The following is an 11,787-nucleotide window of genomic DNA, read 5'->3' as shown; positions in this document are numbered from 1 at the left end:
GGGGGCCGGGCCCCCCCCCCCCCCCACATCCCAGGTCGGAATGCCCCGCTTCTCGGCGCAAGTCTACTTTGACCACGGCGACCACCCTGGTGCTGCCCCCGTCCTGGACGGGCGCGGCAGCCAGCGCAACCTTCGTCACCTTCATCTCCCTCCAGGCTGTGTGGGCGCCCGTCGTCTTCATCGGCGCGGTGCCCATCCCATTCATCAAGTATGTGCATTTGCCTCTACCCGTCAACCCTCACCTCGCGGAGGGCTGGGTCAGCACGGCCGCCGCGCTCGTCCTCCTCTCCAGCACCGGTGACGCACCCCACGAGAGACACCCCCTTACTCTCCCTTCTGCCCCCTACCCTCCCTTCTCTCTCCCCCCGCCCCTCCTTCTCCTCACTGCTCCTCCCGACCGACCTCTGTCGCGCAGGCACCTTCACCTTCTTCTACGCCGGAGGGTGGTGGTGGGCGCGACCGAGCGTCGCCAACATGGCCCACGCCATGAGCAACCTCTACAAGGGCACGCCCGGCGTCTGCCGCTCGTCCATGGGCCATGTCACCACTGAGCTGAACCTCGCGGGCACGGCTGGCGTCCCCTACGAGCTGCCCGGCTCGGCCGGAACCATCCCCAACGGCCCTCTGATCTCGACCGTCGAGATCGACTTCTCTCTCGACCAGGTCGACCCGACGCCGCTGGAGATCCGCCCGTGCCACGCCGGCGGCCGGTCGGCTGTCCGCAACCGCGTCCTCTTCGTGCACAGGGGCACGCGCAAGGCGCCTCCGCCGCAAGACACCTTTCCCGGCACGTCCCTCGTCTGCAACACCTCCACCCACCTCCCGCTCTCACCTCTCCCCATCCTCCAATCTGGCAGGTGCTCAGCACCCTCTGGGGATGCCTTGCTGAGATCGTGGCTGCTGAGTCTTTCCGGCGAATGGTCCTCGCGCCCAACGGCGTGCGGCGCGCGGCGCGCTCGCTTGCTGACTCGCTGCTCGCGCTCTCTGACGAGGCGCTGGCCACCCTCGTGTCGATCAACAACGGCTACAGGTACACGAAGACACGGCCCGGCGTGGGCGGCGTGCCGGACATGCCCATCTGTGTGCCAGAGTGGGAGCGCGAGGCGTCCGTGCTGCGCGAGACGGGCGAGCTGCCCACTGACGCGAGCCTCCTTCCCCCCGCCCACCTCACCGAGGTCCCGCCCCAGCCAAGCGCCATTGTGCGCGCGGAGCTCGAGCGGCTCGCGGCTGAGGGGCGGCGCCAGCTGTCGTCTGACGCCGCCGGCTCCGGCAGCGCCTTTGCCGCCGAGCAGAAACGTCTTCGCATCGACGGGCCGCGCGGCGCCCTTGGCCACCTTGGACTGCTCGTGGCTCAGGGCTACACGGGCCTCCTCCGGTTCGTGGACACGAGCCTCGTCATCGACGCCGACATGTACTACGTCCTCACCCTGGCCATGGATGCCGGCACAGCGCCATGAGGGCTGTGTACGCGCCACCTTTCCCCTTCCCTTGGCGTGCCTCTCACTGCACTGAGAGGCCGCGTCCGCCGCGAGCAGCGCACCCAGGCATGTCCCCCCTCTCCGCCTGGGCCGTCCGCTCCCTCCCCCATACTGTCGCACCCCCGTACTGTCGCAGAGCCTGCCGCGAGGGGAGGGAGGGAGGCTCAACCCCCATCCCACATGGGGTATGGAGGCACAGAGCACGGGTCGTATACGGTGTATGACTATGAGTTGTGCGCACAGTCGTTGCAGCTTGCACGTTGGGTCTCTCTTCGTCTGACTCCTGTCTGACTCTTCTCTCTTGCTTGTTTGTGGCCCCTTCGCATGTCAGTGTCGTGTCCCAACACCCCACTCGTCTTCTCGTACACTCTTCTCCTGCTCACCCTTCCTGTTTGTGAGCAGCCCTTACAGTTTAAAACAGCTACACACACAAAGGCAGTTGCAGCTCATCGCTCCGCGACGCTCGGACTCGACGGCTCGCGCTGCTCGGCTCTGCATGAGCATGTCCCTGTCATGTATCTACAGAACACGGGCTCGAGGACGTGTCTTCTACACGCACTTGGCGGACACGCTCGCGCTCTCAGCACACGGCATGAGCTGGAGCGAGGTCCTAACGGCGCCTTCCCTTATGTCATGCGTCGCATGACGTTCTCCGCGCCGTCGGCGACGTAACCATTTGCCGACGCCAAGGACAGCGGTGTCGCCCCGTTATAGTCCGCGATGCGCAGGGCCGGCTTGCCCAAATCGTCGGTGCCTCCCGGGGGGCCGAGGATCAGGGACTCTATGACCTTGAGGCTGGGGTTGCCAGCGGCACAGAGGAGGGGCGTCCGGCCATACTGAGGAGGCGGGGTTGGGGGGGCGGGTGAGACAGTGAGCCTGGGCGCGGGCGGTGAGAGTCGAGGCCGGGCGGAGGCGAGGCCGGGCGGCAAGAGGGTGTGTGCGCGCGCGATAGAGCCGCCACTCACATAGTCTTGTGCCGTGAGGCCGTCCGGATGAGCTCTAATGAGGGCCTCCACGACCTCGTGCGAGGTCGATATGAGGGCCGCGCCGTGGAGGGGCAGCTGCCCGTTGCCCTGGCGGCGGGGCGGCAGCCGGGTGAGACGCGCGCGCACGCACACTCCTCTCTCTGGGCCTCCCCACGGATGACGGGTGCTACACGCTGGGTGCGCAGCCCTCCAGGGCTCGGAGGCGGCCGCAGGGAAGGCGTCGATGAGCTTGCTAATGGCCGTGGTGGAGCAGCCCGAGCGCGCCGCCACGTACAGCGGAAACCGGTGGCACTGCCAGACGAGGGGCCACTCTCCCCGTGAGCGCAGGTTGGGACGCGGGGAGGGCTGCCCCTTGTTCTGGGGGGCACGGCCCCGCATTCGGGTGGGAGTGCGGGGGCAGGGGTGCGAGGGTGGGGGGAGGGGCGCGCAGAGGGGAGGGAGGTGTCACCGAGAAGGGGGGGGGGGGGCCAAGGGGGGGGGGGGGGGGGAAACTGGCGGCTCCTGGAAGTCCCCCTTTTCAAGGACCCTCGCTTTTTCCGGGGTGATGGGGCCCCCCACCAATGCCTTGGGTAAAAGATACCTCGTCAAGTCAAGGAGCGACCCCCCCCCTGGAAGGGGCCCTGTCCCCTTGCTCCCGTCCGCCTCCTCGTAGATGTACGGCGCGCTCCGGCGGCCCGGCCACTCCACCGCCGCGGAGCAGACCACGCACTTGAGCTCCCCCCGGGAAGCCGCCGCGGTTATGTCGCGCGCCACGCCCGGCAGCTGCCGCTGCGCATCGCGCCGCGCACAGTCCTCGCACAGGCCGTGGCGGCACGGCCCTCGGAAGAGGAAGCGCACGGTGGGCTCTCCCGCGGCTATCTGCTCGTCCGAGGCTAGCTTCACGGCCCGCAGGAGGCAGATGTTGCACTCGTGCTTCTCCGCCAGCCCCGCCAGCTCGAGCACCGACCTGGGCGCCCCCTTGCAGCGAGGGAGGGCCTGCACCAGCATGTCGAGCGCGTCAATCTCCAGGCTCTCGCGGGTGGGGTACGGCGCCGCGTCCCAGCGATGCAGGTGCTCCTCGCTCATGCTGCTGCCGTGCTCTACCAAGGTGCGGAGGTAGGCAGCGCGCTCCCGCAGCTCGAAGAACGGGGTGGTCGTGTTCGTGACGAGTATGTCGTTGATATGGCAGCAGAGCTCGGGCAGGCGTTCAGCGTCGTAGTCCTCGCACAGCTCGAGGTACACCTTTCTCACGACCTCGGGGTTCTCGAGGAGGCATTCCCACGCCGCATGCGCCTCGTCTCCGCCGAACACATTAGCGGCGCGCCTGGCGCGGCTCGCCACAAAGTCTCTGAAGATGACGCTCGATTCCATCGTGGCGCCCACATAGTTGCGGCCAACACTTTGCAGGTTCTTGAGCTGGGCTGGGAGCTCGGGGAGCGGCGCTCGAGACAGCTTCTTACCGCTGGGATCTCGCGCCTTGTCCCCACTGATCTCTATGTCCATGCTGTCGCCGCCCGCGTCGGCGGCGCCGGCCGCCTCCCCGCTCCCGAGTCCCTCGTCCCAGCTGCTGCTCGCCGCGCCGGCCATGAGACCTCGAGTCCTGTCGGCGGCGGAGGGCACGGCCACGGGCTGGCCACGGCCTGGCACCGCGGCCGCCCCAGGTCCTTTGCGTCTCCCTGCGGCGCTGTGTATCCTGGCCACGGCGCTGTGTATCCGCGCTCGCTTTCTTTAATCTGGGCACCGACGCCGGCCCCACTCCTTCGTAGGCCGTACGAGTTGCTGAGTGGCCTCTAGCCACCAGCGCCGTGAGAGTGTGCCTCACACGCACCTGTGCCCAACCCAGCTCGTCCGCTCACGTGAGCGAGAGGACTTGGCAGTGTCCAGTGACGGCGAGCCGCGCGGCAGACGACCTGGCGCGCGCGCTGTTGGGTGGAACTCTAGCGGGCCGCACCCTCTCACACAGACAGTCAGACTCCGACAGACCAGAGACAGGCAGGCAGGCAGGAAAGGGAAAGAGGGAGGGAGGGAGGCTGCCCCCGCTGAGCCCCACAGTCCGCACCACACACGCACGAGTACAAAAACGGGTGGGGCACTTATAGGCCTCCGTGTTCAAAAATTAGGTTTTCTGTGGGCTTGTGTGGTGCTCTGCTAGAGAGGTCGAATGAAACGACTGGTGCGTCGTCTCGGCAGTGAGCGGCATTCGCCTGCACAGTGGTCGTTGGGGGGGGGGGGGGGGGAGTCTCAGCAGAGAGCAGCAGGGCAGGCATTGGTAGGGAGCTGTGGACAGACCAAAGAGGACAGAGCCGAGTAATGTCACGTCGACATGCGGCCGCACAGAGGAGCGAGACGCGAGACACCGACAGCCGGAGCCGAGCCGCAGCTGAGCCGCGAGCGAGTTCGCGTGCACCAGGTGCACATGATCACCGCGGGCGGCTGCCGAACTCAGGTAGCGTCAACACTCCTAAGGAGTGGACACACCGAGACGGCGGCACACCCGCACTTCCACATCCATCTGCCAGTAAACGGTCGCTCCACGTACGCCGGCACGCATCGCACATGCACGTTTATTCTTGGTCCGGGAAGGGGTTCACGGCCGGCAGCTACTGCCCAGACAAGGGAGTTCGCAGCGGGTCCATGTCCGCCCTTCCTGCCCTGACCGTGTTGACAGTGGCACTGCTCAGGTCAGCTTCTGAGTGGTCCAACTCGCTCCATCCTGATCTCAACGCTGTGATGAATCCACAAGCTGCCCCACACTGGGAGCTTGCCCGTCACGCAGCCATTGTGGCGCAGAGACGAGGTGTGCTCTACCAATTGGTTGTGGACAGATGGATGTTGCGCATATTCAGTACCAGCGGCGAGAGGCCGAAGCGAGACTGTCGCCGAAGTGCGACCGAGGGACGTTTCGCGGACGGTCCCGGGTCGAACTTCTTTTCTCTTCTTTATCGTTGACGGAACCGTTGAAAGCAACTTTGCCTCAGGGACGGACGATATCGTCCGTCCCTGAAGCGCGGCCGTAGAACGAATGGAGGGAGGGAGGGAGGGAGGGAGGGGGGGAGAGAAGAGAGAGAGAGAGCAGCTCGAGAGCGCGCCGGACTCGCGCGCACTGCCACTAGCACGGGAGCCGGAAATAAACTCTGTTGCGCAACTAATGTTAAAGTAAAGAAAGAAAGAAAGAAAACAGACAACCCAATGTTAAAGTAGCCTGGATCGGAGCGCGCAGATGAATTCTTTTCAAAACGCCATGGTGTGTGTATCGCGCGCCTTGTCGTGGCTTCAGAGGCTGTACAGAATATTCTTCAAACTATGCCCTCGTTGGTTCGTCGCGGATATCACTTGCGCCGAGCGAGGCACCGCCAACTGGCAGGTGTGCACATTGATTACGTGATTCACCTGCGCTGTGCCGCCGACCCGTCCGCTTCGGAGCTGACGCGCCCTCGCTTTGCAGCAGCTGCGCACATGCCAGCAGCGACCGTGATCCGGCCGAGCCCTCTCTGCCTCACCGCCGGTGCCCTCGGGCAGGTGACCCGCACAAGATGCCTCACGGTCGGCGCGGATGTCAAACGCCTTAGGCGCACCGAGTGGGACTGGGCGGCGGCCGACGTGCTGAGTGAGGCGCTCTCTCGTGGCGGCGTCGAGATCGATGAGCAGGTGCGGGTGGCGGTCGGATGACGTGTTGCATCTGGTCCCCAGCAGCTTTGCGTGCGGGGCGGGGCGATGGAGTCCTCCGGCCTCTGTCACCTCCGCTTTCTTTTATCTCGCGCCTAAGAGCAGTTCGCGCCACAGTCGCGTGCCTAGTCCCGTAGGATAAATTATTTCATGTGTGCACCGACGCCGGCCCCACTCCGCGCCGGACTCGCGCGCACTGCCACTAGCACGGGAGCCGGAAATAAACTCTGTTGCGTCCACCCACAGTTCGTGCTTGCTCAAATGGCGTCCACAAGGATCAAGGTGTGCCGCCAGGGCAGCCAGGTGGGAGACCTGAAATGCTGCCGCCTGGCAGACGGAAGCACGGAACACGCACGCGCTTGCGGGTCCATTTCCCTGCGATACGCAGAAAAACTGCTTCTCCTCCTCAGTATGCGGCTCCCAAGGACCGAGCAACTTGTTGCCGTGCGCCTTTTATTGCGTCCGAGGGAGAAGCGGCACGAAAATACCAAATGGAAAGGCCCAGGAGCGACAATGGGCCGCGCAAGGCATTTAATTTTTCCAAACCGTCCCGAAACGTGTTCACGACAATGCGTTGTGAAAGTCTCAATTAGTAATCGACCGTCCATCATCGGCATTGCGCATTTCGCCGCGCTGTGGCCCGCGCATATATGCCCCGAGGCAGTAAAGCTGCCCGCAATGCCAAGCGGGCCTCAGACATCGCAGCTGTTGTCAACACCATCAGTGAAGAAGAACGTGCCGACTATGCTGCTTTGCCTGAGCTCCACGTCTGTGGCGCCGCCGCCTTAGTCTCCAAGCGGCCGGAGCACCTAAGGACAGCAGTCCTCAAGGTCAAGCACTCAATGGAGTATGTTGACAGGAACTGGCATAGGCTCAAGCTCACCCAAGAGGAAGGGGATTAAAGCAAGCCGACTGTTGACTACGGCGGCTTCAACTGCATCATGAATCACTACGCCCGCCCGGAGGGCAGCACCATGCCAGCTGGTACTCTCGTACGTGGCTCACGTGCCTGCTTCAAGTCTCGTAAATCAGAGACCTCCCTACCGGACAATGGCAAGGAGTATGCAGATATCATGAGAGCAGCAGCAGTGTCTTTGGTCACAACACGGTTTGTGGCTTGGATGATGCGCTTTGCCTTCTTCTGCTTGACGGCCGCGGTAACCAAGCACACTGATGACAACACCAGGGGCTCACAGCCCAATGCCATGCTCTGCTTGGAGGAGGGAGGGGAGATGACTGAAGACCAATCAGTCAACTTTCGATGCTCTCTCATGCTGTACCATGACAGATACATCTTGCCTGTGGCCCTCGGGCCCTCAAAGTGGCGATTTGTTGCGTGGGACAATGCTGGGGTTGCTAGCATCACAGAGGAGCCAGAGGCAGACTTTTGGCCAGCACTGCAGAAGAGACAGCTAACAACTATTGGGCTTCTGAAGGTTTGCATGGTGGAGCTGAGCAGAGGGGTGGTCAGAACCTGCCCACTAGTTGACTTGGACGACCCCGCAACCCACCAGCTGCCAGCATCAGCAGCGGAGCTCAGCCCTCTCTCTCTGGAAGAGGCCTTATCACAGGCCCAGTCTAACCCATGGGTACCAGAACCAAACCCAATCAGGAAGGTGAGGTGTGAGCCCAAGAAGTGGTATGTCTTCTTTGGCTGGAGGTACATTCACTGGTACTCAGGCAACCCAGCTGTCCGACGGATTCATGCCTTCTCCTGCCCTCTCAGAAGCATCCCAACTGGACAGACCAGGAGGGCCAGTGAACCCACCTACTTGCCCCCTGATCACTTTGAGGATACAGCCACCAGAGCTCTGACAGCTGGGCAGAAGTGGCAGCCCATTCCTGCGCAAGAGGGTGGGCTGACTTGCTGTGCCTGCTCCCAGGGAGAGCAGGTGGCAGGGCTGAATGAGCTCTTGTGCTGCAAAGACTGCCACACCACCATGCACATGCACTGCTTAGCCCCTCCCCTGATGCAGCCTCCAGTGGCTGGCTGGAGATGCTCTGCCTGCTCAGCAGCCAGAAAAAGGCAGAGGGTAGGGCAACCTGGGTCCTCAACACAGCCTCTCTCTGAGTATGAGCTTGAGCGTGCCAAGAGTATCAAGGCAAATCAAGCCAAATTAGTGGAGCTGGGACTGTAGAGACTGATGTGGCAGAGGGAGTAAAAAGAATTTAAACAAAAGAACTCTCTCTGCCAATTTGTCGTCTTGTGGAAGCGGGAGGGAGCGGAGACGGTGGGCAGAGAGCGAAGTGGGTGAGACTGATGATGCTCCTTCGACTTAGGGAGCGGTTCAGATGCTGGGCGGGCTTCAGGCTGGTGCTCACGCGAACAGGAATCGACGCGATGTGCAAAGCATACAAGAAGGGGAGAGGGAAGAGGAGAGACGCCGGTGAGGACGAAGCAGAAACTAGCGCAGACGAGAGCAGGGGAGACCCGGGGACTGGGGAGCCGGAGCAGACGGCATCGGCCGCCGAGGGAACGTTGGGAAGAGGCACGAGGAGGGCGGCGACCTCGACCGACTATGGAGGACCCGTCGCCAGACGACGCAGGGCAGAAGACGGCGAGGCGGAGCAGACGCGCAGGGCGAGACGAGGGAGGGAGCAGGACTTTGCGGAGATCAGCAGGAGGATGTACGAAGAGATTAGGAGCAGCAGGGACCCGAGGGACCATGTGGAAGACGGCTAGTGCTAGTCCCCCACCGGGAGGACGACCCCGGCTAGTCGCCGACCACACCCACAAAGAACCCTGCACAAAGATCGCAAGGGCGGGGGCCTGTTCCTTTTTACCCATCTCACAGTAGAGAGGTGTCCGTTTTTATTTATTTATTTGTCGTCTTGTGGAACGAAGTAGCTGGACGCGGTCTCGGGACGCTGGCCACGGCGGTTTTGCATGCGCCGGCGCCTCTTGTTTGGCGAAGAGCGCCTCGAGTGATGCTGCCTGTCGCGCCGCTGGCGCCAGCACAACCAGCGCACAACTGGCGAAATCACAAAAAAGAAAAGAATCCGCGCAAGAAAAAAACGAGCGATCCCACGACAGCGTCGGTAGGCACGTAGAGGCGCCCGCGAAAAAGAAAACCCGCGCGATCCGGCGATCGAGGAAACAAGAAATCCGTTTACGTCTTGCGCGGTCCAGCGCGCAAGTCGCCAAAAAAAAATGAAGCGAGAACAGCACTCTCTCACATGACAAGCGATCCCACGACAGCGTCGGTAGGCACGTCGAGGCGCCGCGAAAAAAGGCAACCAGCGCTTTCGTGGACGGCCGATCGAGTAAAGTCACGACCGACTCAACGATGCTTGAGGGGCCTGATCTCGTCGGAAAGCGGGTGCGAGTCTACTGGCCAGACGACAAGAAGTGGTACTCTGGGCAGGTCAAGGCGTTTGACTCAGTGACGTTGGAGCACTTAGTGCGGTACGATGACGGCGAGGAGCGGCAGGAGTGCCTGACAGGGCTCGAGCCGTTGCAGTGGGAGCTGCTGCTCCCCGCGGCGGCGGCGGCGTCGAGTACACGGGCTGCCACAATGTTGCGCAGCGCGCCGCGCGAGGCGGACCCAGAGACGTTGGCGACACGTCTCGCTGCCGCCGAAGGGCTGACGCTCGTGCCAGCGAACAATGAGGTGGGATATCGTGGCGTGTCGCCTAATTCGTCTGGAACGTTTCACGTGCGCAAGCGCATGGAAGGCAAGGACTACGACCTTGGCACCTTCTCGAGCTCTGCCGAAGCCGCTCTTGCTTATGCACGGTTTCTCGGCCCGGCGGAGTCAGCCAAAGAGGCGGCCCAAGGGCCGGCTCGGAAGAGGAGGGCCGGGTCGGAGGACCACGGAGACTTTGGCGTCCCGCGGTGCAACGTGTCCGTCGAGGCCGTCATTTGTGAGAGCGCCTCAGAGGACGAGGACGGCGAAGCCATCCGTGGTGCTGCCACCACCCTCGTCACGGCGACGTCTGCGGACGGCGACATGGCGCCGATGTGCTCGCCGCCTGCGCAGGCACCCGGGGGAGGGGCTCTGAAGCGCAAGCGCAGCTTCCACAGTGAAGAGTTCGAGCTATCTGCCGCCGGGGACACGATCTCCATCCCTGTGCCGCAGGCCATGCGCGGCCGACGGGCCACCGTCGTGGTGACGTATGAATGAGAGAGGCGGCTTAGAGAGGCGAGGACGCTCGTTCCCTATGACTTTGCATCTAAATAAAGAGACGCTTGCGCGACAGACTAAGGTCGTATTCTACAGGCTAGTCTACGGACTACGCCGACCTGCGCCAGAACGCGAGACTCGACACTCGAGGCGAACAAAAACAACCCTGTCTGCACGTCTCGCGCGCGCGTGAACAGGGCTCCAGGCCCCAAATCACGCGTGAAGGCAGCCTGGAGCTCCCGCCGTGCGCGCGCCGTGCAGCTCGTCGGACAACGCACAAGCCCGGTCCGGTTCTCGACCGCGGCGCGGCACTCGCGCGGAAAGTCAGACCATATGATTAAAACGGCGGCCCGCTGCTGCATCGGGGTGGCGATGACACGTGCGTGCCATTCTGCGGCCGAGATTAGCGCCCTTGGCGCGAGGGCTGCGGCGATGGGCTCCCGTTCAAAGTAGGTGGAGAGGGGCAGCGCCTTGGGCGCCTCCGGATCGACAAGTTCACTGGAGAAGACGCTCGGCTCGACGAGGTCAAAGCCGCCGCGAGTGCACAGGGAGACGGCGGTGGTGAGCGCAATGCTCGCGCCGGCCAGCTTCTCCCAAAAGTCACCGATCAGCAAAGCGCGGCCGTGAGCGTGCTGGTGCTGCGTGGCCCGAGGGAGCGCAGACATCGCTCGGCGGAGCCAAGAAAAACGACGGCATCGATGGAAAACGCACAGTAACGGATTTTGGCCCATGCGCGTGCTCTTCCTCTTGCTCGCCGCGCGCTCGGGAGCCGGAGTGGCTGGGTCGGAGCTGCTGCAACGGCGCGAGTGGCCGCGAGGGGTGGTGCTGGGGCTCTCCAGAGAACGAGGCCACGGCGCGGCGCTCGCGGCGGCAGGCGGGGCAGCTCCAATTGTTGGCGAGGCTCAACAGCAGCTTCAGGCAGTGCAGCGCAACGCCAGCTACCTCTCCAGAGCTGCGCGGCGGCTGGCGGGCCTGTGTGAAAATGCCGGGCCGCGTGCTCGGAGCGCGCAGTCGGCCCGCCTGCCAGCGGCCGAGTCAGTCTGGCTGGCGATAAGCGCCAAGGCCTTCCCTGCATTCTGGGCGACGCCCAACTGTGCGCAATGCGATTGCTGCGCCGGTGGGCGGCCTCGATGCGGAGCGCCGCGCGCGGGGCGGGAGGCTCCCAGTGGCGCGGTCGTTGGTCAACGCCGCGGCGCGCGCGCACCGCGGGCGCTGCTCAACGATCGAAAGGCATGGGCGGGCGATTTGTCGCTCTCCGGCGCCCAACTTTGACTATCGATTACCGCCGGTTATTATAACCGGTGGGAGATCGTTTCTGCAGACGGAGGGATTCAACGCGGCGATAACTGCCCGAGACGTCCCTAACCTTTATTTATCTCTGCCCTGCTTCAGGAATCGGGGGCTCACTTCTTTCTTGCTTTGTGCAGGACGCAGGTCCTACCTTTGGGGACACGTAATTCCATCTATATGGTGGTGTCCCCCCCCCTTCACTCTTCCTTCCGCCGCCAGCTGGAAAGAAGTGAGCCCCCGATTCCTGAAGCAGGGAAGAGATAA

General features: G+C 63.4%; 1 protein-coding gene across 1 annotated transcript; it reads right to left on the bottom strand.

Moving 5' to 3' along the window:
- Positions 1 to 2,443: 2,443 nt before the first annotated feature.
- EMIHUDRAFT_366874 (hypothetical protein) lies at positions 2,444 to 4,124 on the bottom strand (the record flags this gene model as incomplete). Its single annotated transcript, XM_005779155.1, has 4 exons — positions 2,444 to 2,552; positions 2,576 to 2,578; positions 2,655 to 2,755; positions 2,978 to 4,124. Coding segments are annotated over 4 exons (1,140 nt in total), but the record flags the coding sequence as incomplete, so codon positions are not given.
- Positions 4,125 to 11,787: the final 7,663 nt, after the last annotated feature.

Source organism: Emiliania huxleyi, assembly GCF_000372725.1.
Source record: "Emiliania huxleyi CCMP1516 unplaced genomic scaffold EMIHUscaffold_235, whole genome shotgun sequence".
In the NCBI taxonomy this organism is placed as follows: Eukaryota; Haptophyta; order Isochrysidales; family Noelaerhabdaceae; genus Emiliania; species Emiliania huxleyi.
This window is presented reverse-complemented; position numbering and strand designations above follow the sequence as displayed.